The sequence below is a fragment of the Melanostigma gelatinosum genome, assembly GCF_949748355.1.
Source record: "Melanostigma gelatinosum genome assembly, chromosome: 4".
NCBI classification, from domain to species: domain Eukaryota; kingdom Metazoa; phylum Chordata; class Actinopteri; order Perciformes; family Zoarcidae; genus Melanostigma; species Melanostigma gelatinosum.
The window spans coordinates 17,765,870-17,793,650 of NC_136637.1; the positions used below are offsets into that span (position 1 = coordinate 17,765,870).

The following is a 27,781-nucleotide window of genomic DNA, read 5'->3' on the forward strand; positions in this document are numbered from 1 at the left end:
GTCAGTGGCAGTTAAAAGCTACAACTAAATACTCACTTTCACCCTCTCAGACACACAAACCACACAAAAACACAACTAATCGAGCGTGGCCGTTGCATTTTTCATCCTCTATCTTACTCTGCACAGGAAGCACCTCTGCAAAAAAAGGCCAAAGGAGGTCCGCAGCATGGTTTGCTGACGCAGCACCAGTCACAGCAGGCGTCAGGCCCTTCGCTGATTCATTCATTGTCAAAAGTGGTCAATTCGCCTGCGTACACAGACTAATCATCCAGTGCAAACACACTTGAGGGTCATTGTCATTAAGGCTGGTCATGTTTATTCTTCTTCTCCTTGTTACACAGTCCTCAGGTGTGACGTGCTCAGTGTTTCGATCCTCCCGTGACAGGACTGAGGCACGAGGCCTCTGTAGGTGTCCGTGTGGCGTGCGGCAGACCCTCCTTCCTTCTTTTTTGTCGGTCCTTCCTTCTGGAGGAGCTCAAACATTCCAGTTATGGGTTTTATGTCCTTTCTCTCTCTCTCTCTCTCCCCCTCTCTCTCTCTCTCTCGCCCCCTGACTACGCTTTCATCCCTTCGTGGCGTCTGCTGCAAGGTTTTCCAGGAGAGTTCTATGAACGTCTGAGCGGAGGAACCGCGGGTACGAGTCTCTTTCCATCAGCCCATAAACTATCTTCTGAGCGTCGTCAAAGCAGTGCATGGTGGGAGTTTTGACGTTCCTTTTGATCTGCTCTCGGGTGTGATAATCAATGTTGATCTGGAATGAGGCAGATAGATAGGAACGAGGGGATTTAAGCCAAGAGCAAGACATTTTAAGCTCAACATGTGAGCAGGCACTTTTCTGATATCATCTGATACAACAGTATTTATTAAGGAAGTGCATGTAAGGGGGGGTCTGTGCATGAATGTGTGGATATTTCCAAGTTGGATTTACCTCTTTAGGAGATTCTGCTTTGATAAACTGCTCATAAATCTTCTTGGCTCTTGAGGATATTCTGAATGAAGACTTGATCTTCTTGTAGTCCTCACAAGTGAGCCAGAACTCAATATTCTCATCGCTGTATTCAGATTTCAGAAAGTTGCGAAAAGTGGCCAACCCATCTGAGGAAAGCACAGAAAACGCAGCCAGCGTGAAACAAATAATTCTCTTTCATTAACTCTCATTCTAATTGACATCATTTCCTGTTCTAGCGGTATTCTCAAACTCAGAGGAAAAGCAACCTACATTTACACTCGAGAAGCCTTTCCAGTGACTGTGACCATTGTTGCGTGTCTTCTAAACTTAGCCTGCTGGGAGAGAATGCAAGTTAGATTACTCAAACAAAATCAAATTTGGGTAAAATAAAGTCTGGGTGAACTGCGAGGGGCTGCAAGGACACAGAAGAAGCAGTCTAATCAAGGAAGCATAGCAGATTTCATTATCAAATTCATACAGCAATGTGAAACCATGGGATATGTTGGCGTGCTGTGCGTGCTGTGCCAAAGCAAACATGGAGTCTCTAGTTCATTTGAATCCTTTCATAATGCCATAGATGGAAATAATGGGAGCGGGCTGGCTATTTTAAAACTGAAATGTATGCAAAACACTCCATAAGTCCCCTTACCTCTCAGAGCTTGATGAGTGTGAGAACATGCACTGGAGTCGGCACATAAAGTTCTTTCCGCTGTGTAGAGATAAGAAATACATCAATACATCCCTGTTGGATTTACTGCTGTTAAATTAGTTTCCAGTGGATCCGTCAAAGCATGTTGGGCATGTTGACAATCATGCATGGAGCATGTGGTGGAGTAAAGTTAAGATGAGATTATTAACTGGAGCTATTTTCAGGAGATACCATGAAGCACCCATAATATTCCTAAATGTGCTCTTGTGTCTGAAAGGTTTGGCGTGAGAACCAAATAAAACCAGTATCACTATGCAAATACATTTTAAAGTAAATAGAGACAGAAACTATTTCTCATTGAGCCCCAAGCCCCAAGCCCCAAGCACATTCACTGGAAACCCCCAGCGCGGCGTTAAGATGAACGTTTCACTCACAGGTTCTTGTTTCTCTTCCTGTCATCTCTGTCCATGATGAAGTGTTGTGTGTTGGGTGGTTCGACGATTAGGCTGGGCATTGTCTTGTTAAGTCCACACTCTCAGGCTCTTGGTCCTGGTCATGCTGCGGCTGAGAGACACTTAGGAGGGTTCCCCCTGCGACGCGGGTTTTTATACCAAGGTTTCCTGTTGCTACGGACCGGGGCTTCTAGGATACATCAGCAGCTTAGCCCAGGCTGAAGAGGAAGCACCCTTTTTTTCCTCCTCCTCCTCTTCCTCCTCCTCCTCTCCTCCTACCGCACTGTTAGAAACGACACATACTCACACTGTACTGCATGTTTGCCTCCCCCCTCTTGTCTTACTGCCTATTATGTCTCTGCTTTCCTTTCCTGCAGATCCTTCCCTCCTTCTGACTGGATTAGCCAAACAGACAGAGCATGCTGTGTTCACATTATTTTTTGTCCGGCAGAACAGATGCAAATGACAGGAACATTGTACTGTGATAGGCAAATTGTGACCTTCGCACACGATGTGTTTTGGTAGCCCTCTGAAACGGAACTGAAAAGGGAAGCTGATTGAAAACAAATGGAAGGATTGCTTTTCTGTCTCCAACATGGAGTTCATGTCTGTTTTGACAAAACACCAACTTTAACATTTACTGAACCCTCCAACGGAAATTCAAAAACGTGCCCTTAAATTCATGCAACACGAGGGTACAGTCGTATGCGCGAAAGAGGAAATTGCATATTGATTGCAACAGATGGAGTTGACGACAGGAAGTCCCAAAACATTGTCAGAACGTCACATCATGGCCACACTCTTGTTTCAGCCACAAAGTTATTGTCAAATCCTTCCTACATGGTCAAAACTGTAGACAGAGATCCAAATGTGGAGGGCAAAACATGCGCATCTGTGTGTATTTTTTTTCGAATATATGTATAATATATAAATATTGTCATATATTTATGAGAAATAAATATCGTCAGAAGTATTGAAAGGCTTTTAAAACCCTCAAAAGGGAGGACATGTTGCCAACCCTCACATTGATATTTAGACTCATTTCGGTAAGGCTAATTCACCTCAAATTGAAGAAATTGTGGGAAAATGTGACATAAGGAAAGAGATGGCCAACAAAGTCAACTACTACAATAATGAACATGGATCCCAATGCCAATGTCAACACTGAATCATACACATTTGACAGACCACAGCCTTTTACATCTGAGTCTGTTAGTTCTTCAACAGGCAGGAGTGAAGAGAAATAACCAGCCTTGTAGTGGACTGGACAGTTTCTTGGCGATTGACTAGCATTAGCTGAAATTAGCGTTTGTAGCACTGACCCTTGCCCTTTTATGTTTTAACGGGTTGCAAAACGCGAGTGTTTTTGTCAAGAGATTGTGGTAGTTTTGTTGTCCTGACTAGAGGCCTGAGAATCTAAAGCTGTGCTGTTAGCTTTTTGTTTCGTTCTACTCAGGAGTACCACTGAATACGTTTCCACCAGAGGTTCAGTCTCTTGGTGCAGAAATCTGGTATAAAGCTGCTAGGGTAAGTTGAGTGTTATATACATGTCTCCTCACTCCACGCTAAGCTTTAGCTGGAAGTGGGAAGTGGGAGTCACACCATCTGCCTCTTTCACATTGGACAAATGTACACTTTCATGTGAGATGCATTATTCTGCTCATCCATAACAGCAATTTATCGTAATGTTTCCAAAATAAATGTCCTATTTTTTACCCAAAGAGTTACTTGACAAACAGCAGAGCGAATGTACTTTAGTGTTACCAGCCACCGTTCTGTTATGTTTGATTTCCCTGTGAATACAAGTTATAATAGGGAGCAGAGTCCGAAAGGAAAGAAATAGGATTCAGACGGTAATTAGAAATACCTCACAGGAGATCTGCGATATCATAAACCTGACTGAATGCGTCTGTTTTTTTAGCCAATTACCAGCTGCTCCTGCTCACCATCTGATGCCCCGGGCTGTTCTGTTACAATCTGCCCTTAGGCTGGGCTTCCTTGATGCTACTCTCCCTCTTTTGCCCAAACACGGTTCTTAGTACCGAAGCGTTACGAAGAATCAACAAACACTGCGAACAGAGAGCTTTCCCTTTTTATTTGATCCTGTATACAGTAACAGGTATAATGAGGAACAAAGCAGTTCACGTCATCAGCCTGTGGCATCCAGATCTGGTAGTGAAGTTAGTGTGTCTGTCTTGACACCGTGCCGTCGACAATACTCACTTCCTTTTCGCTACCATGGTAACTGTGCCGGGCTATGAGAAAGCAGTGACAGATTGTGTGTGAAGCGCCATGTGATGCGATATGAAGATGTGAGACCTTTGTCACTTATCAGGAACAACCCCCGACATCCCAGTGTCCTCAGAGTTACTGACGTTTGACATCCGAATAACTCATGAAGCTGTTTGTTGTGATACTTACAACTACCAGCAGCCCAAAAAATAAGATTTTCATATACTGCTTAAATACAACAGCAAATACTTAAAAACTGATCTGACACATCACAACACTGAATGTATCAGCACATTTTTACAACGCCTGCTCTTGCGATACAATGTCCGCTCATTGCAACGATAGAATCATTCAACTTTTTCATCACGTATTCATCAGGTTAGTAAAGATGTTTCACAGTTTTATCCATAAAATGTAACTAAAACTCCTCCTAATACTTCCTATTCTCCACACTTTTAAACTTTCTTATGCTCCAAATATATCTATATTTTTTTTTTCGCGAAAGTCTGGAGTCATGCAGCGAGGGTTTAATGGGCACAAAATGAGAATAGCAACAGTTCATATTTCCCATTTTCTTTTTGCTCCATGCCATTCATTACACCTGGATAGACAAACCAAGCTTCGCTCATAAGACATCAATCTTCAATCTGACATATGTTAATATCAATATCATCTTCTCCCAAAGTGCACTTCTTATTTCTCGAAGTAAAGCACTTGTGTATCTCTGCCATCATTGTCTGTGGGCGATGAGGTTATTCCCCGAACAAGGCAGCACATTCAGCCCGATCTGTTACGCATCAGGTTGTCTGATGACTCCAGTGCTGTCGTTTAAGCCCCCCCCCCCCCCCGGGTTATTATTAGCTGCCTCAGTACTCCTTTTTAAGGCACAATTTTTAAGAATAAGGCCATTTACAGAACAGAGCGAGATCAAGGGTTACCGCCGGGTTACTTTTTTCCAGTTTGGTAAACCCTTTTGCTGGTGTGTGGAGTCATCGCTGCACCTAATTAAAGGATATATCAGACATGTGACCAAAGACAGAATCTCCTTGCTGGGTGAGCTGTGGAAACTGCTCTCTTTTTTTCTTCTTTCTTTGACTCATGCCCATCCCCAGTCCAGTTAGATTGAAGTCAGATGAATTTATATCTTTGTCTGAAACTTCTGACGACATGGAAAATAGTCATAATAGTAAGAATAGTTATAGATGTTGTCGTGACAACTACTCATCTCGTGAAATGTATCCAAAGATGGTCAAGAAGTCATGACTTTGTAAAATGCACAATAATGAGACACCGGGTCATTTTAGTTTTACATGTCAGAAACCCTTTATTTATCATGTATCATGCTGTACTCTGCGCCGTAGCGCCTTAAGACTTTTCATCAACACTTACAATATTTCAAACAACTCCAAACTCTGCACCATCATCTAAAGTACTGACTCATACCAACAGCATTCGCTCCTCCCTACGTACATATACTCCCCCCCCCACTCACATATTACTTTTTCCTTTTCCTGCTTTATCATTTTCCATAACATTTCATCAAAACATCATCTTACCATCATATAAAAAGTTGAAATTGCACATGATTGAAAACATTTCATATAAAGAGATTTTCTGCCCTTAAAAGAGCTTCTTATACAGTGTGAAATAACTTTTCCATTCAGCCAAATGGCAAAAAAAAGACAAAACGTGGCGATTAGAAAAGCAGTTCTGATACTTTGTTCTGAGCTAAATGTACCAACGAGTCCTGGATTTGTACTTTAGACTCAGGTAGGCATCTGAGTTGAGAAATCTGGGCCAAGAGTCTCTTTCCATCAGCAGGTAAACGTGTTTCTGGGCCTCATCGAAGCAGGAGAGGCTCGGCTTCTCCAAAGACGTCTTGATCTTCTCTTTAATGTGGTGATCAACATTGATCTAGAGAAGAAACAAAGAGAAAACCGCTAAATTGTGTTGAATACAGTGGGATTTGCCCCGAATCGATCTCCCAAATAACTGTGCTGCACTTCAACAATGTGATTCAAACAACTAGAAAACAAGACCCTCCAAAGTAGTATTTTTTAACAGGGGCGGTACTATCCCCCAGGGGGCGATCAGAGAACAGCGAGAGCCACTGGAAGCAATATGTTTAAAAGGGGGGCCTTAAAGTTGTTCTCATCCAGAGACCAGAGTCCAGCCGAGTATGTGGCAGGTCTTGAAATAGATGACGGTTTGACGGGATACTACCGTAGCAGCAGAGCGCAGGTGTTTTGTCAAACTTGGCTTTGCTTCCTGACTGTATGTGTAACAATAATGACTACAACTGCTTTTTTCCTTTCCTTCTGACCTCATGAAAACCCAATATGTTGGAAAGTATTGAAGTGGTAACAATTCCCGCATGCTACAAACTGGACTTTTGACATTTGACAAAAGGTGACATTACAGAGAGGTCTGTCTCCGTGTCGGACCTCTGAAAACAGTTGCAGCCGGCTAAAGACACACTCTGCCTGTGTGGGCGTGTTTATCTTGTGTGGATAAATCATTACATTTTAGGGTTCAGACTTAAGCAGGATAAGTCTCCAGGAAATGAATTTGAGTCAATACGATGTCCCGAAAAGTCATGAAAACACGACTGTGTGTGATATTAACCCGTCTTGTGTCTTCTGTGTGTGTTTGTAAAGAAGTGTAGTAGTGCAGTACTTCACTGTGAACGAGCGTAGAATTATGTGCAACATATTAATTCTTTCATCAGGGCTTTCTCGTTTTTTTCCTACTGGATTCAGATTTCATCAAATGCTCTGAACAAAACCCCACCCCAGAGAATGCATCTTCACCTCAGTGACCAACAGTTGTGACATTTAGTAGATGCAATGATACTTTCCCCTGTTCTGTAATACACATGTGGGTTTTTGTAGTGTATATATAGGTTGCTATTTATCATATCTAAGTGTGCTAAAGGCGAGGAATAGTTTACAGTGTATTTTCTATTGTCTGCTGGCTATTCATCCAGCTCTGTCTCTTTCAACCATTAACCCATCTACCCTTGGTATCACTGACCTCTCTGGAGGCCAAAGTCTGGATGAACTCCTGGTAGATCCCCTCTGCCTTCCAGTGAAGGTCTTCCGGTGAAGCAGTTGACTTAAAGTCTTCACATGCGAGCCAGAACTCAATGTTTTCGTCGCTGAACTCGGACTGCAGGAAGCTGCGGAATGCTGCTAAATATTCTGTAAAGAGGAAGATGTTTAAATGATTCACTGTTTAAATATCATGAGAAAGTTGAGGAGGCTAAATTTAGTTTTCGAACAGAGATTAATGTTCATCATGTATTTTATTGTCTCAAAACAAGCACAACATTTTGTAACGCGTTACTTTTATCATGTAGCATTTTTTCCATAGTCGGTTGGAGTTTATGATCAGTCTGCCATCTGTAATGAAGATATATTTCAGAGTTAACTTTCATCGCAATGAACAGCCGGAAAACAAAGATATCTTTAATGGTGTCACGTACACTACCTGAGTTTTGAAGGATATGTCTCATCATTTATTCTTTGTCGTTTACGCCCACTTCGATTAAGAACAACATCACGTCTGCAAAACAAATGAAGTTAAACTTTTACACAATTTTACAGTGTAAAAAAAAAAGAAGCAAGGCTGTCCAGCTCGCTCAAACCATTACTCGCTCTTGCTTACCTTCTGGGCTGCTTCACATTTTGCATCAGCTCCTTAATTTCATGGAAACGAATCTTTGAAAAACGAAATTTTGGCATTTTCACATTCCTGGAAATGTCCTGTAAGGAGTTACAGTAATCTGTTGTGGTGTCTCTGAACAGCACTGTTCCCTACATGCCTTTACCCTTGCAGGGAAGGTGCGATACCTGTGACGCTGAGGGCCTGCTGGTGCACGTATCTAAATTCCTTTGGGTAAGCATACAGATGACTGCAGTTGCTTCAGTTACTGTTGTCCCTGACTCACAGCTGTAAAATTCCAGTTTGTGTCTAGATACACGGAGACACACTGAGCCCAGAGGTGGACAGGGGCCTGAAAACACGCCGTTAATAAAGGGTGGGTATGTCCATCCATAAACCGTGAGACAAAATACATTTCTGAACGGTTTTGCCAGACCATTTCTACTGAGGCAGCTATTCTTTGAATATCTCCATTTGTAGGAAATAATATAGAAATTTAAGCTGTTCCTTAAATTTTCAGGTATTTATTAATTCACTAAATAGATATTTCTCTTATAACACGGGTACACGTATATCAGCACCGTCACACTAATTGAAACTGACTGGTTTTATGTGTGTTTTGGTCAGGGTTGTTAAATGGACACTAATATTCCACTATTATCCCGAATATGACAATATTCCGAATTCGATACAGGTCATGTCAATAGCATAGACATTTGGATGTTCCAAAATAGGCCTTTTTTGAATGTAGCATCTTCTGATTAAGACCCTGCATATGCTGATATTATTCAGGTTTTAGGAGCATTATTTGGACACGTATACAGCGCATTCAGAACATGTGTCTCAATTGGGGTTTTATCGTAGCTTTCGACATATTTCAGAAAATGTGCACATAGAAATTGAGCCATGCTTTGACTAAGAACAGTACATTACAGGAAACAGGAAATTAGTTAGCACGTTTATATCTATGCTGATACCAAGCAAAGCCAGTGCTTGTGTGTGTGTGTGTGTGTGTGTGTGTGTGTGTGTGTGTGTGTTTGTTTGGGTGGGGGTGTTAATGTGGGTGTGTTAATGTGGGTGTGTGGTGCTTTTCAGGATTCCCTCAGGGGTCTGACCATTTTGTTTGTGGTTAAGAGAATGCTGAAGTGGGTTTATTTCAAACTTTCCACACACGATCTACAGGAGCTGCAGTAGATGCATGTGCAAGGTCAGGGAGTACTCAGCAGACAAAGCCTTTAATATGGCATGCTTGGTTGAACGGTAGTTGCATCAGCAACATGAGAAAGTTCAGAGAATGCAGAACTACATCAGCATTCACAGTGTCATGATCACTCCATTGAGCTTGTGAAACAAACAACAGCAGTGGGAGACTGCGTTTCATGGAGCTAGCATTATCTTACCTAGCTACAGCTTGCTGTTTGTTTCAGCCTGCTATCTACGTCTGAAATCAGTGACTTATTGTTTCAAAAGTTGATCTGAATTTTGAGTGGTAAGTCTGCCACAGTTATCATTGTAAACTGCATACAGCAACTTACCGAATAGTCAATTACCAACGCGAGACTGTGGTTTGGCTTATTTACAGTATAGCTGCTGTGATTCTGAAGATTGGGGCTACATTTCCCACAAATTTGGGACCATATGTCTCCCACTTCATGTAGATTTGTTTTCTCATTGGCTTCATTGAAGAACTAAAACATGTGTACCCTTGCCAGAAATCCTGAAACCAAACCCCTTTTAGGATTTTTGTTTTAGCAGAACATAGTTCCAGTGAAAAATGTTCACGGTGAGGTATGTGTAGTATCCTGAATAACTGTGAGACTGCTTCAAGAAAGACAAGTTGCTTTGAGTTTTTTCGTGGTTCTTCTTCTGTTGTTTCACTAAAGTGTATTTGTGGTGTGCCATTTTTCCTAACATTCATTTTGCAAGTGGCCTGTCACCTTCCTTATGCAATATTCTTGTTAACGTGCAGCATGTTGGTTACTGTAGGTCAACTTTGTTATGTTGTGTTTCAATGGAAATGAAATGCAAATGGAAACACAGAGTGGAAAGGAGAGCGGATAGAAGCAACAAGCAGCTTATCTCAGTGATCCACATCCGTTGTCAAACTGTAAATTTAGACTGTACAGGTTATTCCATCAATTTACTTTGGTGACCTTATTATCAGCTTTGTTTTGGGCTTGTGCACCCTATATAGCTAAGCCATGCCTACTCATCACCTTTTGACACACGTTGCATTATGTCTCTCAGCTGTGAGCAGTTCAACCAAACAGTGAAGCTCTCTTCTCAGATTGTTTCATTTTAAATAGTTTAGAGTCTTCCAGTAGTTATAATCTCTAGCATTTCACAAGAAAAAAAGCAAGGATTTGAAAAGTGAGTTCAGTGTAGCAGAGATGTTTCTCTTCTTTGCTGTCTTGTTAATCATTTTGTGACTTCTCAGATGTATCTTGTTACCACATTCGGGGGCCCGGACCCCAAGGTTGAAAACACTACTTCTGAGGTCTGGTGCTTCCTGGTGTTCGACAATTTATTTTTTGTCTAGATTTAAAAAAAACACCATTATGAGAAATGATGTTCCATTCAAATATAAACAAGGACACTCATGCATTGAATATATTCCTGATGGTTTCTATGCAGATGACAGTACATGATCCTAAACTAAAGGAATGAGAGTTAAAAGAAATCTCCATCAACCAGTACGGAACAAACTCAATCAAGCTGGACGTTGAAAGAGGTCGGCCATCAATCATAGTTGCAAAATATGCAGCCACCAGCCTTTTTTAGCCAGACAACCTGAACTGAACGGACAGACTCTTGAATAAAAGCTGAATGGCTGAATCATCGCCTCTCATCTCTGTGTGGGTTGATTTCCTCTTGTACGGTCGTTGACACAGAGGTGGAAAATAGTTGATTACTAACCCCGACAGCAGATTGAGACTGAGAGAACAATAAGTATCACTTCACAGCAAAGTGTGCTTTTCTCAATACACCCCTTCACATCTGACTCTCTGTGAACTTGGCACAACGTTGGGGATGAAAACACTTGAATGGTCACAGGGTCAATTGGACAGCAAGCCTACATAGCACTTAACACTGGCAACAGACAGAATTTGATTTGAACATGTTCTCCTGTATGTCAATCATATTTAGGATTTATTCGTTTTTGTAAACCTCTTGTGACATCCATAGTTTATAACTGTAGTAACATTACAGAGTTCTTAGCTACCAATGATGGCTGACAATGATATCATGAGATCTTAACAGAAGTATGACATACTGTATCTGTTTATACCTGGTTTACTAATGATCTAAATATTTACTAAATATCTGTGGATTTATGTTTCCTACTTTAATGTACCTTTAATTATATGTGTCTTAAGTGGCATGTTGTGAATTGAAAGTGCAATAAGGTCAACAGCTTAGCCTCCATACACTATTGTCTCTGTATCATATGAATTAGAGGAAAACTCACATAAGTTTTTCTAAAAATTGTGAAGCAGTCCATTTTTACTTTTCTGGTGGATAAATCTCTGGGCTTTAGTATCTTAACACTGTATAAAGATATGACTTACAGCCAACAAGTACACAAAGCTAGCTAGCTCTTTTTTGAAACATCTTTTCCTTCAATCTGTTTTGATAAAACTAGTTGACCGGGGAGCACTCGGTTCACTTCAGTGGTGTTCGCTTTGGCAGTAGACCTAATGTGAAAGCGAATAAATAAAAAGATATTCTGTTTTCAGCGTAATGTCTTAAATCTTAGCGAGGCTAAACACATCAAACCTACCTTTGTACTGCAAGATGGACTTGTTATCAACTCTTTGGTTCAATGTTAACTTTCTTTTGGCCAACATCAAACTGTCTTTAATTGCAAGTAAAGTTTGGTCGGTAGTTGAAGAAATGTAGATGTTCAAACTGTTATTCTGAACACTTTACGACTCCTTGTTGGCATCATCTCCTGATAAAGACTGTGGGATATTGTTGACAAATCCAGAACAACCAATTAAGTCAAACCTTTGTTTGGTCAACTGCTTCTTCCAAAGTCAAGAATGACCTGCCAGTGACTTACAGGAGGACACATCTTTTCATTCTCATTTCGCCATGAGACCAAACACTGACAGCAAACTATCCAACCACATATCTTTATATTCAGAATTTAGCTGCCGAGCTCTGGCAATATCTGTTTGGTATGATTCAGCAGTGTGTTCACAATACCAGCATTCCATGACCCACTTTCATCAGGCTGCTGTATATCACCAACTTCAGGATGCTTTCAGAGGATCTGTTTTGACATCAGCGTTACAAAATATTGGAAAATCATGAAGTCTGTCATCAGACAAGGCCTTTGCTGATTGACAGGAAGTGTGCTTTGTGAGATGTGAACGCTGACAGCAGCAATAATATCCTGCAAGGCAACTGAAGACCACAGAGAAGTATGACACTTTCAATTCTGTTTGATTTGTTACTGGTGTACCTCTTAGCTCCACTGTACAAACACATTATAGCTTAGCAAATAATAAACAAGCTGTGTGATCACATTCAGGCAGGCTTAACGGTTTATTGTGTGTGTTCTGGACTTGCTTGTCTGCGCAGTGAGGTTGTAAATGTGATGTAACCGACTCATCAGTTATCTACGATCAAACCAAGGGCAGACTGAACTGAAGTTGGCATCGCCGATTGTGTTTGTGAGTCGGGTAAATCGAGACAACGGTCTCTGCGATCTGAGTCATCGTGCACATGCAAGAGGCCTTTTTAAAAAGCCACATACTACACTGTAGGTGGTAGTCTCTCTGAAGAGATGGCGTAAGAACACTTAACTCTTAACTTCCAGAGTCTGTGTTTACTTATAGACATTGTTTCTGCAAACCATCATCAATGATGATAAATCCAAAATAAATCTGGTCCCCGGAATAATGAAGCACTTGAACTCCCATCATGCTCTCGGTCACGCATGGAAGTGCTGCTGTTGCAGCGAGAGGTGGAGGCGCAGCGCACACAGCAAAGGCTGTTGATCCTGCTGAGGTTTACTGGCGACAGCAATTAGTCCGTGTCAGTTTGACTCAGTTTGGTGTCTGAAATTAGATATTTCCATCACGCTGGGCATGTGTAAGAGAGTGACCAGCTGAAGGGGAGGGAGCGAGGACTCACACTCGTCTGTTCTACATTAAGGCATCGCATTTCTACTATACAGTGAATGGGAAGGAATTTTGTTGTCCTTTTATTTTCTTTGTAGTGTAGTAGCCAAACACATCCTACACCAAGAAAGTTAAAAGAAGAGCGGTACACTGTAATGCTGTCAACAAGTGTCTGGTTGAAAAATGAATCATGTGCAGTCCTTGTCTCGGTTTGTCTTCCTCAGATGAGAGGTCTGATGAGGGATGGCTGTGTTACAATATGAAGTATTTTGTTGTCACATATGGTTTATGGTCCACCGAACCCCTTAAAGTGTAAGGTAAATGCTCATAAATACACTCTGTAAGATCACATTCATTGTGAGTGTTTACTCCCAAGGTTGACAGTTCAGCATTGGAGAAGGGTTTCATGAGTATTGAGTTGATGGATTTCTCGTGTCTATTTCTCCAGTAGAGTTTCATAATCTTGTAGCTATTGTTGTGTCCTAAATCTACACTGAGACATTTTATTTTGGAGATTCCGTTGTTTGCGATTCTTACACGACAAGAGGAAGCAGCCAAAGCAAAACCACACAAAAATTGCATCTCAAGCATACAAACGGTGACGTGAAAGCAGAAATGTTTTTTAAAATCTAAGTATTGAACATTATGGATGGTATTAGCCGCTGTATGTAGATGTCTTCAAGTCTTCCAAATAGCACCGTCTTCTAAGATCCAATCTCTACTTTCGAACATCGTTTCTTTTCCCTGAAGTGATTCTCTTGGTCATCTATTTTTGAAGTTACAGAGAACCATCGCTGTCCACACAGACTGACAGGGCGAGGAGTCAGTGTTGCAAGTGTTTCGCCAGAAGACTCTGTGGAAGTGAAACAGCTTTTGGTATCCGAGAGACATGAGGTTGGGGGAAGTCCAACTGACAGGTTCCTATTATGCCGTACACTGTCAAGTCCCTGCTTCAACTGACATACTTCAATTCTTGCTATGTTTGTCAGCAAGAATCTAAACTGCACTGACCATATTTTCCTGGTTTTATTCTGGAGTATAATAAAGAATGACATTCATGAAAATGTGTAAACCAATCATAAAACACAAAGTGTACGGATGAACAGCCCTCGCAAATATGAAAATCCTGTATCCAGAGCTCAAGGAGTTCTAGCAGCATTTTTTTGAATGACTAATTACAAATCAGTATATAATTAACTGATAGATGCATAATACTTACTTATGTAGGTTCACGTGTCAAAGACACAAACACAATGTTAAACCTGTAAAATATGGTTCCCTATGCTTGTTTCATTTCAAACTTTAGCACCTACACCGCTCATTAAACCTCCTGCACAGTTATGCTGTTTTCCAAATATGGCTTTTACTGTACTTTTGCTTAGACCAGACATCTGTCTCCATCTAGTGGCCATGTGTACGCACGCTCATAAAGAGTATGTACTGTAAATAGTGAGTTAGAGCTCGGCAGGTTCAGAATGAGTCTAGGCTTAATTTCTGTTGTCAAAGTGGTCAAAAAAAAGAGGATACAACCTCCAGACCCCGGCTCACCAGAGGCCCCAAAGGCAACATTCATTTTCTCACTTGGTGTGTGGTAATTTGATTGAATGCACATCATCAAAATCAAGTTGACCTTATATTATGCGTATGAGCTGCATATTCAAAAAAGCATGTTTCCTCAGTGGGAGAGAACAATGAGATTGTGTCTCAGAAGTACTACCCAGGGCCTTCCACTTAGCACTTATTGTATTGTATTAGCACGTATTAGCACTTATTGTATTGTATTAGCACTTATTGTATTCATATTAGCTTGTTTCTGCACTGTACTTTTGCTCTGGTGTTCACTCTTAGATGCTTGTGTAATCAAGGAGATGCACTTATGACTTCTGGTGACTAGTAGTTCTCTTGAATACCTGAATACACTTATTGTAAGTCGCTTTGGATAAAAACTAAATGACTGTAATGTAATGTACTAAGTAGCATTCAGTGCCACTTTTTGATGTCAGGTTATATAATTGCATCTATTTATTTTCACTAATGATTGGTCTCTTAAACTCGAAATGTCAGTTCGTTATGAAAAACGCAAACTCCAAGAGCACAAGGTGACATCTTACAATTGCATGTTTTGAGAAGCAGGATACAGCAGATGTTTGGTAATCCTGATAAATGACTTCAACAATTAACCGATAATTGCTAAATTGAGTTTCTTGCAGACAAACAAATATACTGTTAACTTTCACGGTTTCTCACCAAACGTCATGTATCCTCAAGGTGTGACGGTCTCGGACAATGCATTTCCTTCCTCACAAACCTTTTGCAATGACATTTTCAGGTAAATATTTAGAATACTGCATTGTTTATGTTCCTTGTTTGAATTTTTCTTCCTCACATATGTTGTCTCTTGTGTGCATGTAAAATACAAACATACGATTGACCCAAAGCTCCATAGCACTCCTATTTGTCAAAGAACTACAAAGGGTACCTTTAATTGGCATTAGCTACGGTATTCAGTGTACTTCAGGATTGCAAGAGGTTTAATCTGACCTTGCTGTGTGAAAGATGAATTGTCATTTTATGTGATAAGTGCATTTAACATATTTTCAGTATGTTCAACGATGAAAACAATGTAAAATATTCATTACAGAATGATACACTACGGCTGCAGGCTCTTTCACTTTCACTCTCACACAAACACACTCGCAGCACACTGGCTGGGAGTGAGCTGGAGGAGAAATACTGTTGGCTCCTGAGATCATAAGATAGTAGAGGAAAAAAAACCCCACTCTTTCTTCAGCACTTGAAGTCTGCCACAGGAGGAGTTCATCTTTGGGAGTTTCTGCGTTGAGTCAGTGTAAAGTTTTCACCTCCCCAGTTGTGAAGAAAGAACAGGTTGTGCCAGTAAGCAGAGACTCTGTTGCCTTATCGCCCACCCACTGCGAACTCTGCCACTCGCATCTCCCTGAGCCTGAAGTCCTGGGGCATTATCTCAGCCTCTGCTGCTCACATTACGTTGACCTGCTGGGGCTTTGCTGCCTCGGCGCCCTCCCCTCACTCGCCCCTGTCCATCCATCCATCCCCTTGCCCTGCAGTGCTTCTTCCTTCAATTATTTACTTTTCCCCCTGTTATTTCCAACCTTTCTCTAAATGTTTGCGCTCTGACTTAATTTAGGTCCATCCTCTCTTTTTTCCCTTTCTGCCACTCTTAATACCCTCACCCCTCGTCTCGTTCCTTCTCATTGTCCCCTCTCCACAAATTCTTCTGTTCTCATTACAGCCTCTGTCCTTTCCTGTTCCTCTACTTATATTACTCTTACCTTCGTTGCCGTTATTTGTCTTCCAACAGCTCTTTTCATCCAGCCTCTGCACGATTTTTCTAATGTCATGTTTTTTTTGTTTTTTCCTTCTGCTCTTGCCGCTTGACTTTCCCAACCGAACCCTTCCTATCCTATCCTGAGTATTAAGCCCTTGCAGACTTCCAGCAGGGCCAGAAATACAATCAGATAGTGCTGGACCTCCAATCAGAATGGCAGAAGATAGTTCTCTGCAGAATCGCTTGCACAGTGACTAAACTCTGCAGACACACCACCTGTGTGTGTAAGGTCCAAGAACGGTTTTATTCATGCATGTAAGCAAGAACAGGCTGATCTTATCCAACAGATACATTGACAACATGTAGATTTAAACCTACGCAACCCCCCCCCCCCCCCACACACACACACACACATACACACAAATGTGCAGAAACATTTTAACATCTCCCCTGAAGGAGTAAAGCATGAATATGTTTTTCCACGAATGCGCTAGCACTGAACTGTAGTGGAAAGTCTTAATTCCCATATCACCCTAAGCTTTCAGTGAGGATTTATGTAAATTTCACATCATGCTACTGTTTTCACATATTTTGGCTTTGCCGCAGTCACAATATGTTCACATATTTTGACTACTACTACGTTTTTCCCTTTTATTCATGTGATTAATTTGCACATCAATATATTTGACTGTTTTTTCTGGAAAAAACTTAACAGAACGTGAATATTATGTAGCAAAAAAACAACATAATTTTTTTTCTGGATGAGGTCGGTTTTCTGAGCTTTGGCATCATGAAATAAGGCATCAACCAATCACGTTGTGTGGAACGAAGAAATTAAAAATGTTGACTGTGTACAACAGCACGGAGGCTCTGCAGTCCGAACCGAGACGGCAAACTTTATTACTCCTCTCAACCTTGACAAAGGCAGCTCATACCTGATCCACTCCTTCCGTTCTTACCTTTCACAATAAAAGCCCTAGACATTTACCAGAGGGAACTCAAATTCACTCAGAGCATTTTGCGAAAAGGAAAGTCAAAATAGCTTGTAGGCTATACAACACGTTGACAGACTGCCAGATGCTGCTCTGGCTCAAGGATCAAGGTAGTTGGTCCTTCACCTGCGCCATTTGGCAACTGCGGCTAAGTGGAGAGCAGGGCCACCCTTCAATCAGAGGATCGGCGGTTTGATCCCCGGCTCCGCCTCCGCTAGTCGCATGATGTATCCTTGAGCAAGACACTTAACCCCAAAATTGCTTCCGTAGCTGTGCCTACGGTGTGATATCATCTGAATTCTAAGTCACTTTGGATAAATGACTGTAACGTAATGTCTATTCAAACCTTTTATTGAAAAAGTGCTTCAACTGTCAAATTTGCGTGGCTCCTGGTATAATTAACTTTGATGCAAAATATTTGCAGGCGAGTATTTCTCTTATTCTTGTCACCTATTCGTCAATCTTCCGGTGTGTAAAGGCTATAAGATGTCTCACTGGCTGCTGATCGATACTTTCATGAAAGCAACTTCTGCTGGGGGAAAGGCTAAAGGGATAGTTTGACCTTTTGGGAAAAATGCGTCTTCACTTTCTTGCCAAGAGTTTGCTGTTATATCTCGATATGAAGCAACAACCAGCAGGTGGTTAGCTTGGCTTAGCATGAAGACAGGAAACATTTAGCTTTAGCTGAGCTGGCCGACCACCAGCTCGGCTAAAGCTTACCAATGCATTTCTTGGAATTTGTTATCTTACACTTTGGTTTCTGATTGAACAAATATATTCTTATTTAGTGAACATTTGATATGCTGGTAGGTGGCTAGCAGTCCCCTGCCTGCTTCCAGTCTATTAGCTAAGCTAACCTGTCTCATACTGAACCAAAAATGCTACAAATGCATAATTGAAATCCAAAACATGTACACATTGAACTAAAATGGCTTCAAGATACAAACGGAAATATTATTCTTCAAATACTGAAAAACAGGAAGTTAGTCAATCGCTAAGATTAGAGTGCATAGGAATGATGTTTATGGTTGATCTTAATCTCAACATTATGCCATAGATGCTGCTGGATGAGCTCAGTTTACTTCATACGCACCGGATGTTTGCACATTGTGAGCCAACCAGAATGGACCTTCCAATTTGATTGGGGTCACTGTTGGGCTGTTTACATTAGCAGACATTCACCTTGAGCCATTTTCACTATCCCCTTGCTAAACATCTTAGGAAACATATTATACTTGTCCATGGAACTAAACCTAACCCACTTACAAAGTGGGACGCCTTGCTGAGATTTCTTTAGGCTGGGTAACAGATCTTATTTTTAAACTGTTTGTGAAAACAACCCCTGGAGTTTTTTTGTAAATAAAATGTTCTTACTTTTCACAGCAGTCGTTGCAGTGATTAGAGGGTTTAGCAGCGAAATCAATAACATTAAAGAGCCCTGTTGAATAGATATTATTTTCTTTTAAGTGGCTCTTCCACCGTAAATCTCAACCAAATATTTCTGCATAAATATCATGATACTATAGGACACTTGCAGCTTACTATTCATGTTTACGTTTTCCATCATCTTTACAGCACAAATGTTAAAGCCACTGTGTTTGCCTTGGTTTTGTGGACCTTAAGGGAGCAAGAATATATGATTTGGTGGATTGTAAATGATAAAACAACTTATCAGTGTTCAGTAAGGTGTGGACTACAAAGCAAGGCAGTTCTAGAGGACGTTAAATATAGTTGAGATAAAATGTACTGAAAATATAATTGATTACTTTTGAGGAAGTAATCCTATATTTCTGTTTTCTATAGAGTAGGTTCTATGATACTTATTTATTCTGGATGATTCATGCTTAATATTTAATATGAGCCTGAATAATATTCATCTTGATGTTTGTGTCTGTTTTTGCCTTTTCTATGGAAGCTTGCTTTGTCCTGTTATGTTGGAGTAACGGACAGTGTTGTCCTCTGCTGATTGGTCCAGTTTAAGAGTAGATTGACCATCAATCATATCACCACCACCAAAGTGATGAGTGCATTTGAGTCCGTACATATTTACACATGGCCTGCTCTGCTTTGTGAAGGTGAACTGACAAAGATCTAAATATTGCTCTATTAAATATAAATAGCTGGGAGCTATCAGTGCAGTGTTCAGACATTTTGTCTGTTTGTTTTTTTGCCCTTGGTTTGCTTTTTGATCCAGCACCTGTAGGAGTTTCTTGGATGTGTGCGCGCTACACACCATTTGTCCTTAATCATCATAATCAGCCACAACAGCTGCAAGACATGTCCAACAAAACAGCAGAGTTTTAGTTCAAACACAACATTTACTGTCAAAAATAAAATCGTATTGAAGAGCCGGCAGTAGGAGACGCTTTAAAGTTGCCGTTGTTGTACTTTCATGTGATCCAACAAAAACATTACATCACAAACAAAATGCAGTGCTTGCAACAGATTTTTTCGAAACACAACAACATAATGACATTTTGTGGATTCTTCCAGCACACAATGTTATTTGTTATTAAAGAGATCAAATATAATCATACTGGATTTCAATTGATGTCATTGGGGTTGAGGTTCATATCAGGCAGTTGACAGTTTTTGTTCACTGGACATAGAGCTTTGAAATTGAACTCTTCATGAACTAAATATGCATTTATTTAGAATAATTCATACAAACCTTTGTCAACCTTTCAGAAATTGATATCAGTATTACCTTGATTTACAGGCTTCACAGCTTCCTGATGAATTATTTACATCATGTCGGGCTTTTAGATCATGTCAGTCCTCATACCGACAGATCCGTATCTCCATCCACTTCTGCGTCCTCTGACAGACGAGCCTTTTTTTGTTTAATCAGAGATTTTAAGGAGAGTCAGCTGAAGTGCAGAATCATTCATTCAGAGAGGCGTCGGACAGGCTCTTTTCCTCACGATGCTTTCATTTCTATTAAGCCTGTTCCAGGAGAACTTGGTACATTTCTGATTTCAGAAATCGCGGATAACAGTCGTTTTCCATCAGACTGTATATCAGCCTCTGCGCCCTCTCAAAGCAATTTGGCTCCGGCTGAGAGAGATTTTCCATGATTTCTTCCCTCGTCACACAGTCAATGTTTATCTGTGTTCAAAAAACAGCAACTTTTATTTCACTCATGAATTCAGTTCAGAAAGTTAACCGCCTGTTCAAACAGTAAAAGAAAAAATATGTAGCACTGATCAACAAAGAAAGTGAATGTGTCCGATGATCGGCACTTTTCACAGAAGACATTTGGAATTGCCATCGTAGGAAAAGCACAAGTGTAAATAATTAGATGAATGACCGCTGAATCTCATTTAGGTGCATTGATCTCAGGTTCCTGGTATCATACAATGAGACTAAAATAGAGAAGTCTCAGCAGCATATTATGAAGGTAAAACACACGCCCAGAATCTGGAGTGCACTTGCCGAAGGGCTCAATAACTGACATGCAATCACAGAACACTTTCACTGAGGCGTCTGCAGAATTGCAATTATTAAAAAAATATTCAATAAGGAACATTTACAAATGCTTTATTTTTTTCTAAAATGTTCTGCCATCTATTTGAGCGTTCCCAAAAAGTTCTGTTTGGCCGAGCACAACCAAACAGCACCTGAGTGGACACCATGCCTGTATTTGTGGCGCCGTTTGCTGCAATCTCCAACATCGCAGCTCCAGTTACATTGCATATGTGTCCTACCATATAGCTCCCATGGGGTCAGAGACATGGGATGAGGTCAACAATTTTGCTTAGGAAGGTTCCCAAGCCATAATAAGGGCTGGTCTAATTCTCTAAATGCAAAGGAAAAGTGCGTCAATGCTTCCTTTTCCTTTTCTCCTTTAGCATAGGATACACTGGGCCATCCTGGGCCAAGGAAAAGACATTATGCCATCCAACAATTTCATGCGGCAGCAACATTTAATGCAATGCTTTCTAATTGTACATTAGGGATGAATTAAATCATCCTTCTAATGCTGTGTTCAAGTAACAAAAGCTACCAAATGGCTAAGCATGACCAGCTGCATTGTTGCTCAAGCGCTCGTTGATGTATAGCTATGCCCTTAAGTAGCACTGGGAACTTTTTTTTCCCAGTGCAACGTAAATGGGTGAAACAAAGATATATGATTTGTTGACGCATCGCTTTGTCACTGGAGCACTGAAAAAAGTTGAGACCAGCTCACGTCAAGCCCGTCACACCACACAATGAGTGTCACTTTGTAGCTACTTGTCACAAACGTCCATTGAAAGTTATTTGTAGCCTGTTGCTGTGTTGCTCCGAGTGTGAACACAGCATTAAGGGTGATTTTATTCGGGACAGGAGCAATGGAACAATTTATGGAGGTCAAGGAAAAGTGTTTGGTAAAAGACATCAGACACGTCTTTCTTTCCTGACCATTTGACTGCAGCCCATATGTCAGTCTTCACTTAATAGCCTCGGTATCATGCTTGCTGGCTCACTGTCGCTCTCGCTTCAGTAAAACGGAGCCATTCTAACACCTGTGCTCTTCCTACTATGACAAGTAAAAATGTCTGCAGCGAGAAAGGCCTATAATTGCATTTCATGTTGCGAGAAAGGCCTATAATTGCATTTCATGTTGAAAGTGAATGAAACTGTGGAGGCATACCAGTGACAAAAAGCCGACTAGCAATTGAGGGTTCTTTGGAGTCACACAGGTCTGACTTCATTCATGTCTAACTTAACAAAAGCCTTACCTGTCTAGGCGCATTGACTTGGACGAACTCTGCGTAGATCTTCTTGGCAGCCACCGTCATTTCTGTAACTCTGGTGACTTTCTTGTAGTTCTCACAGGCCAGCCAAAATAAAAGGTTCTCCTCACTGTATTCTGTCCTCAAGAAGTCCTCAAACACCAGCTGGCCTGCTGCACAGAATAAGCAGAGAGACTTTGAAACCAGGACAGTTTCAGTTCAAACACTCAACCGAAGTTGAAATAAGAGGGCCGGTCCGCCATAATCCTTTTTTCTGTTTTTAATCTTCATTACAGGGTGTCTTGCTTGCAACAAAATATGCAGTTATAACAAATGCTACAGTGGAAACATAGGCTGGAACTGGTTTTAGTGAAACTAAATCCACTGTACATAATGCATTTAATATGCACATACTATCTTTAATCACCCGCAGCTCGCTACAATTCGGGCTATTCATTAAACTCTCTTCACTGCATAAACGTGCCTTGAATTGCTCGTCTCAGCCTAATGAATGGCAGCTGTTCATGTGGCGGTGTTTGTGAGATTTGGTCATTTGCATAACCAATGACCCTAAAATTGCCATACAAGGCTTCTAGTTCCGCTCCATTTGTGGGCAATTCGCAAAAACGTAATCAAAGATTAAGATGACTTCAAAGCTTCCAAACACCCATGCAGGTGTTGTCCGTTAATCTGGCTGATTAGACCTCTTCTCGAATCTGGAGACTAATTGAGTGTCCTGTCCTTTATTGCCCCTGTTGGGGCAGGACAAATGTCACCTTTATTATCCTTAATGGTCGACGGCTGATTTGTGAACTAATAAATTCTCATCATATATCCTCCTACCTTCAACCTGAGGAGTTAGTGGTATTAGATGATCCGAAACAATGAGAGTAGAGTGCAATACATGTTACATCAACACTGAATGGACATTCACATAAACGGTGCCGAATACCCCCTTTAAACTAACCCGCTCTTTTAAAGGAATCCGAGTATATTGTGGTAAAATCATAAAAGCAATGAGCCACAGCTAAAGGTTAAGCCATTCTGTTATCTTTTCCTCACATTCTCTCTTCCTCGACATAGTACTTGTTCGCTCAAAGAAGTCAGGGAACAAAGAGACGGTGCAGAAAGCTGCCAGGTGTTGTGGCGATGTCAGGAGGCGCTTTTAACTTCAAAACCAAACGCAGCATCCCGATGTGCACTGCCTCAGCATCATATAATTGCATACACCTATATTTCCTGTATTTTCTCCTCGCACCCCAGTTACCGTTGATACAGGATGTTCACGGAGCTGTGATTCTCAGGCAGGTGTAGAATACTTAGCACGTCTTCTGGGAGCACAAACGAACTGCTAACTGGGAGCACCGGTGTTATTCACACAAATTGGTTGGCATAAATCACAGCTGGTGCTCTGACAGTAATTGACAGGACCAAAATATGTCCAAGGGCTGCTTGTTCCTCGCTAAAAATCACTCTCGGCCCATATCTAAGCTTTCAATCATAACAGAGTCGACCCTTTAACATCAGACGAGACGTAAAGGTATACGAATGCCATCAAATTGCAGCGGCCACATGCAGAGCTATTTATTTGTTGCTGCTGTTTACCGATTTGTCATACATGCCACTGCATGTCTGACAAAGGTAAATGGAGCAACTGGGATGCAAGGTAAAATTTATCTTCCGGAGGACCGTTAATCTTCAGGCAGGAGACAACAGGCTGAAATATTACAGATCTGCTGAATTCATTTCTGTAATGTTATGAGAGAGAGAGAGAGAGAGAGAGAGAGAGAGAGAGAGAGCCCATCTGCCCCTTTAGTCATTTTCAAATAGAGCCCGGGAATGTGGTCAGGTGAAAGCCATCAGTGAGTGCTGGCTTTTTAAATGAATGAGAGCTGGCTGGAATCACCCGATCTACCCTGGCAGCTCAGATTTGGCCTCTTATCTCTGCCAGTGTCATTCTCCTTGAATATATCTCCGAATGGATTTGATGAACTTGAAGGGAGAATATATCCTCGGTCCTCCTCAACAAGCCCGAGGGCAATTCGTGATGATATGCGGGGCCGAGCGGCGGAGAATTGAGAGTGCGAAAAGGAGAGAACGGAGAACTGAAAGAGCGGCATTTTGACAAAAGAGTGAGAGGAATAAATGCAGCACGAGTAAGCTTACTTTTACACTCCAGAAGATGGTCGATTGACTCTCCCCATGCCACGACATCGTCAACGGGAGCCCTGCAGAGCAAACATGTCATAAAATGTACAGCTTGACAAACAGGTGACGCACACAGTGTTGAGTGTTGAGGACACAAGTGAGAACTTGAGTGAGTCATTTCAAAATCCAATTTTTTATCCACATATCACATCAGAGCCATTCATCTTTAATGTTATAATCTGTGAACGTTTTCGTGAAAAGTCATTTTTGAACTTTAATCCAACATAGCAAAGTTATTAAAAATATGGACGGCTAACCTCATTTTGTCACATTCCTAATTGTAGAGGATGAAATGAATGACAACTCACATATTGGCTCCTAATTGAGTCCCAGGTATCAGAAAGTTAGTGTCGACGAGAAGAGGGTTCCCTCCTGACCACAGTTACATGAAATATATCGTAAAAATAGCAATTCAAAGTTATTTTCTTTTACATTCTGTTTGGTGAGGGAAGTATTCAGATATTTTTCTACATTGACAATGAGTGTTGTCTGATGCTACAGAGGACCATTAAGCAGCTGAAGAGCCTTTTGTCCTCAGCAGTTGGTGGAGACCAAAGCAGAGCTAAAAGAGTGAATATTGGATTTACATCTGTCAGGCAGCTTGAGAAACACAACTTCAAATACACAGTGGTGTTGCTTGGTGTCAACATCATTTAGAAGTTGATAATGCATCAATGCTGTCTTCACAGCTTTTTCTGCTGCTCCAAAGTGGCAAAAGAGAACTAATGCAGCTAAACATCCAATTTACACCGCACAGTAAATGCAGTGAGTTAGTTGTTAAACGTAGCATAAATCAAAAGTGAAATACTGCATAATTGGTGAATGAGTAAATGATTTATTTCCATAATTGCACAAAACACTTTTTAAAGAAAGAAAGAAAATGTGTTTTAATGGTCCACCTTGATGGCTTAATAACATTCTATTTTTCTAATATGATGTCGGAATCACCAAAGCCAGACTTGGTTCACCGAACTTTACTGACAATCCCATTTCTGTAAGTTTAATAGGAGCTTGTCTGCAAAGAGTTAGATTTATGTCAGCATGGCAGCGAACAGCCAAAGTATCAGTTTCCCCTTGTCATTAGTCTGCTTGTTTGGAAATCCTAAATTAAATGAAAATGTAATGATCCCTGGGTAAACTGGGTCATTGCAGCAGAAGCGGAGAATTCGATAACAATAAGTCAGAGCAGCAAATGTAATACAAGGAATTACAGCGAGTGAACATGCCGAAGCAAGTGGAGCAAATAAATAAAGAATTGGCATCTCCACTGACAGCCTCACAGGCTCGAGCGGAGGTGCGAGAGCTGTTCACATCATCTGATGTGTGGACAGGATAACAACCATGCAGAAGATGTTCATGACATATACACAACCATGCATTGTAAGCAGAAAGATACAGCAGCTTCTGTACGTAGAGAGGTATGACATTTTTATCTCACATTTGTGGCAACTCACCAGAATTCGAAAGTTATTTTTGAAGTGTACTGCTTGTATGAATGTTATGCTATGTTAAGGAATGCAATGAGGGCTGGCTGTGGGTGCACAAACTCTGACCTGATCATTGAGCAATCGATGGGCCACATGTTTTAGATGTTGCTGAGAGCCATTGAAGCAGGGGTCTGCATGTTTAATGCTCCAGTTCTTTGGATTTGAACAGATTTAGCGCACTTGCCTCGAATACTGTCCTCCTAAATCACTGTATTCCTTAAAAAAAGAGCCTGTTAAAGAGAAATAAAAAAAAACGAATTGCTTGACAGTTTGTCCAAGGAAGTTGAATGGAAATGTTACAAAGGTCTGACAGCTTCAACAGTACAGCTTTGAGCTGTACTTTAAAAAAATGTGTTTTGAAAAAGTCCCTCAGAAGTAAGGGACAAGGCATCGGAGGGAAAGGCGAGCACATTCTAATGTCGCCACACATTTTTTTGGATTGCATCATCTAGAGTGCCGAGCACATTCAGCTCAAAGAATTCCCACTCATCTCTGAACTTTTTTCATGTTTTCTTAGGGAGGGAAGGAAGGAAGGCGAAGAGAGCTGGAGGCATACTGAGAAGTACAGAGAACCGCAGAGGGAGAAACTTGCAAAAGAAAAATGGCACAGATCACAGGAGCCCCATCAGAAACACTTGCTTATAAACTCAGAGACGAGAGAGAAGCATCCGCAAAACACATCCCAGTTTTATTTTAGCAACATGCCTTTTTCCTGCATGGGCAAGATCTGAGAGTCTGTCGTTACCGAAGAACAAGACAGACCGGAGGGCAAGTAAAACATTCATAATGCTCAACAGTGTCAAAATCCTCAGCGCCAGATAACCAGATTGTCCAAAATCTCGAAGCCTAAAGCCAGTTTTGAGCTCATACTTACAACATGTGTTTTCTGTTGCCAAAAAAAAAAGGCTTTTTATCGGATATGCGTGCAACAACACACTCTGATCCCTTCGCTGTTCAGGCTTCTTTTCCACTACTTGGCAAACCCTACAGTTGCAAGCCCATGCATGTTGACCTGAAGCACAGACAGGCTCACAGTTAACGCAAATGTCAGCTTTCGCTCTTTATAAACTCAAACTTCCTTCCCTGAAAATAGGTTTTACCTCGTCATTTTGGCTTTAAAAAACCCTATTCTGTGCTTTCCGTGGTTGGAAGACTTTGTCTTCTGAAGAAAATGACTGAACAAATCTTATGAAAGTTTTTTTTTAAAAAGACGTGACGGCACAGCTTTGACAAACCCTGTCTGGGCTCAACACTTGTTTGGCTTGGATTTGGATGTTGGCCATTGAAGATATTAATGTGTCACTGGATGTGTGCAGTTCTCAAAGAAGTGTGCATGCTTGACGAGGTGGCAAGGTCAGCATAAAAGTAGAAGTAACATTTTTACACCAATAGGAAGTACAATAAATGTACACACAGAGTCTACAAGAGCAAAGATAAAAAACATGTCATTCAACGGTTACTTAAATGTTCCGTTGACGTACACATGCAGCTTGTAAAACTAGGTAACTGGTTAGCAGTAAATCACAGACAAACTAAATCGTATACCGACAGATCATGCTCCAACAAAAACATTTGGGGACAATAGTTTTGATCTCAAATATAATGCATGTTGTTATGCCATTCGGGAGAAAGTTTGATATTTAAATTCAACACCCTAATGATTACAACATACCCATCAGTGCGACAGTTTCCGTCTCTTTCACTTTTTCACAAAGAGTGTTGTGTGGCTTGTAGGGCTGTAACTAATAGTTCACAGCTTCATTCATAACGTTGACACTAGAATCCTGTAAAGAATCCTGTATCACTCGGTCTAAACCCAGTATTTCTGCATAGTTGCAGGTAAAATATCAGGCCATGTTCATCAGTGTTTCCCCTATATTCATGAAGCAGCAGCTACGGCTGTCATGATATATTCTGCTCTTGTGTGCAAGGCTCATCGGCAGAATACACTGAACATGTAAGATCAGCATGGGTGTTGTTTGACCACTCGCAGCCACC

At 41.0% G+C, this 27,781-nt stretch overlaps 2 protein-coding genes across 2 annotated transcripts; both read right to left on the bottom strand.

Moving 5' to 3' along the window:
* Nucleotides 1-562: 562 nt before the first annotated feature.
* LOC306776092 (uncharacterized protein) lies at nt 563-8,107 on the bottom strand (the record flags this gene model as incomplete). Its single annotated transcript, XM_079266677.1, has 11 exons — nt 7,949-8,107; nt 7,772-7,846; nt 7,628-7,683; nt 7,316-7,482; nt 6,012-6,196; nt 2,250-2,333; nt 2,033-2,104; nt 1,599-1,658; nt 1,220-1,284; nt 929-1,095; nt 563-751 (listed from the first exon to the last, which is right to left on the bottom strand). The coding sequence occupies exons 1-11, from the start codon at nt 8,023-8,025 to the stop codon at nt 563-565; spliced, it is 1,197 nt and encodes a 398-aa protein (XP_079122803.1). The 5' UTR covers nt 8,026-8,107.
* Nucleotides 8,108-19,966: 11,859 nt separating this feature from the next.
* On the bottom strand, nt 19,967-26,737 carry LOC306776855 (regulator of G-protein signaling 13-like). The gene is made up of 4 exons (XM_079267720.1): nt 26,658-26,737; nt 24,255-24,316; nt 22,095-22,261; nt 19,967-20,481 (listed from the first exon to the last, which is right to left on the bottom strand). The coding sequence occupies exons 1-4, from the start codon at nt 26,660-26,662 to the stop codon at nt 20,314-20,316; spliced, it is 402 nt and encodes a 133-aa protein (XP_079123846.1). The 5' UTR covers nt 26,663-26,737; the 3' UTR covers nt 19,967-20,313.
* Between the last annotated feature and the right edge of the window lie 1,044 nt (nt 26,738-27,781).

What these genes read in the sequence shown, in the direction of transcription:
- LOC306776855 (XM_079267720.1), bottom strand. An exon ending in CCATCTTCTGGAGTGTAAAA is followed by an intron (nt 22,262 to 24,254) that starts GTAAGCTTACTC and finishes TATTCTGTGCAG; the next exon opens with CAGGCCAGCTGGTGTTTGAG. An exon ending in AAGTCAATGCGCCTAGACAG is followed by an intron (nt 20,482 to 22,094) that starts GTAAGGCTTTTG and finishes TTTTGAACACAG; the next exon opens with ATAAACATTGACTGTGTGAC.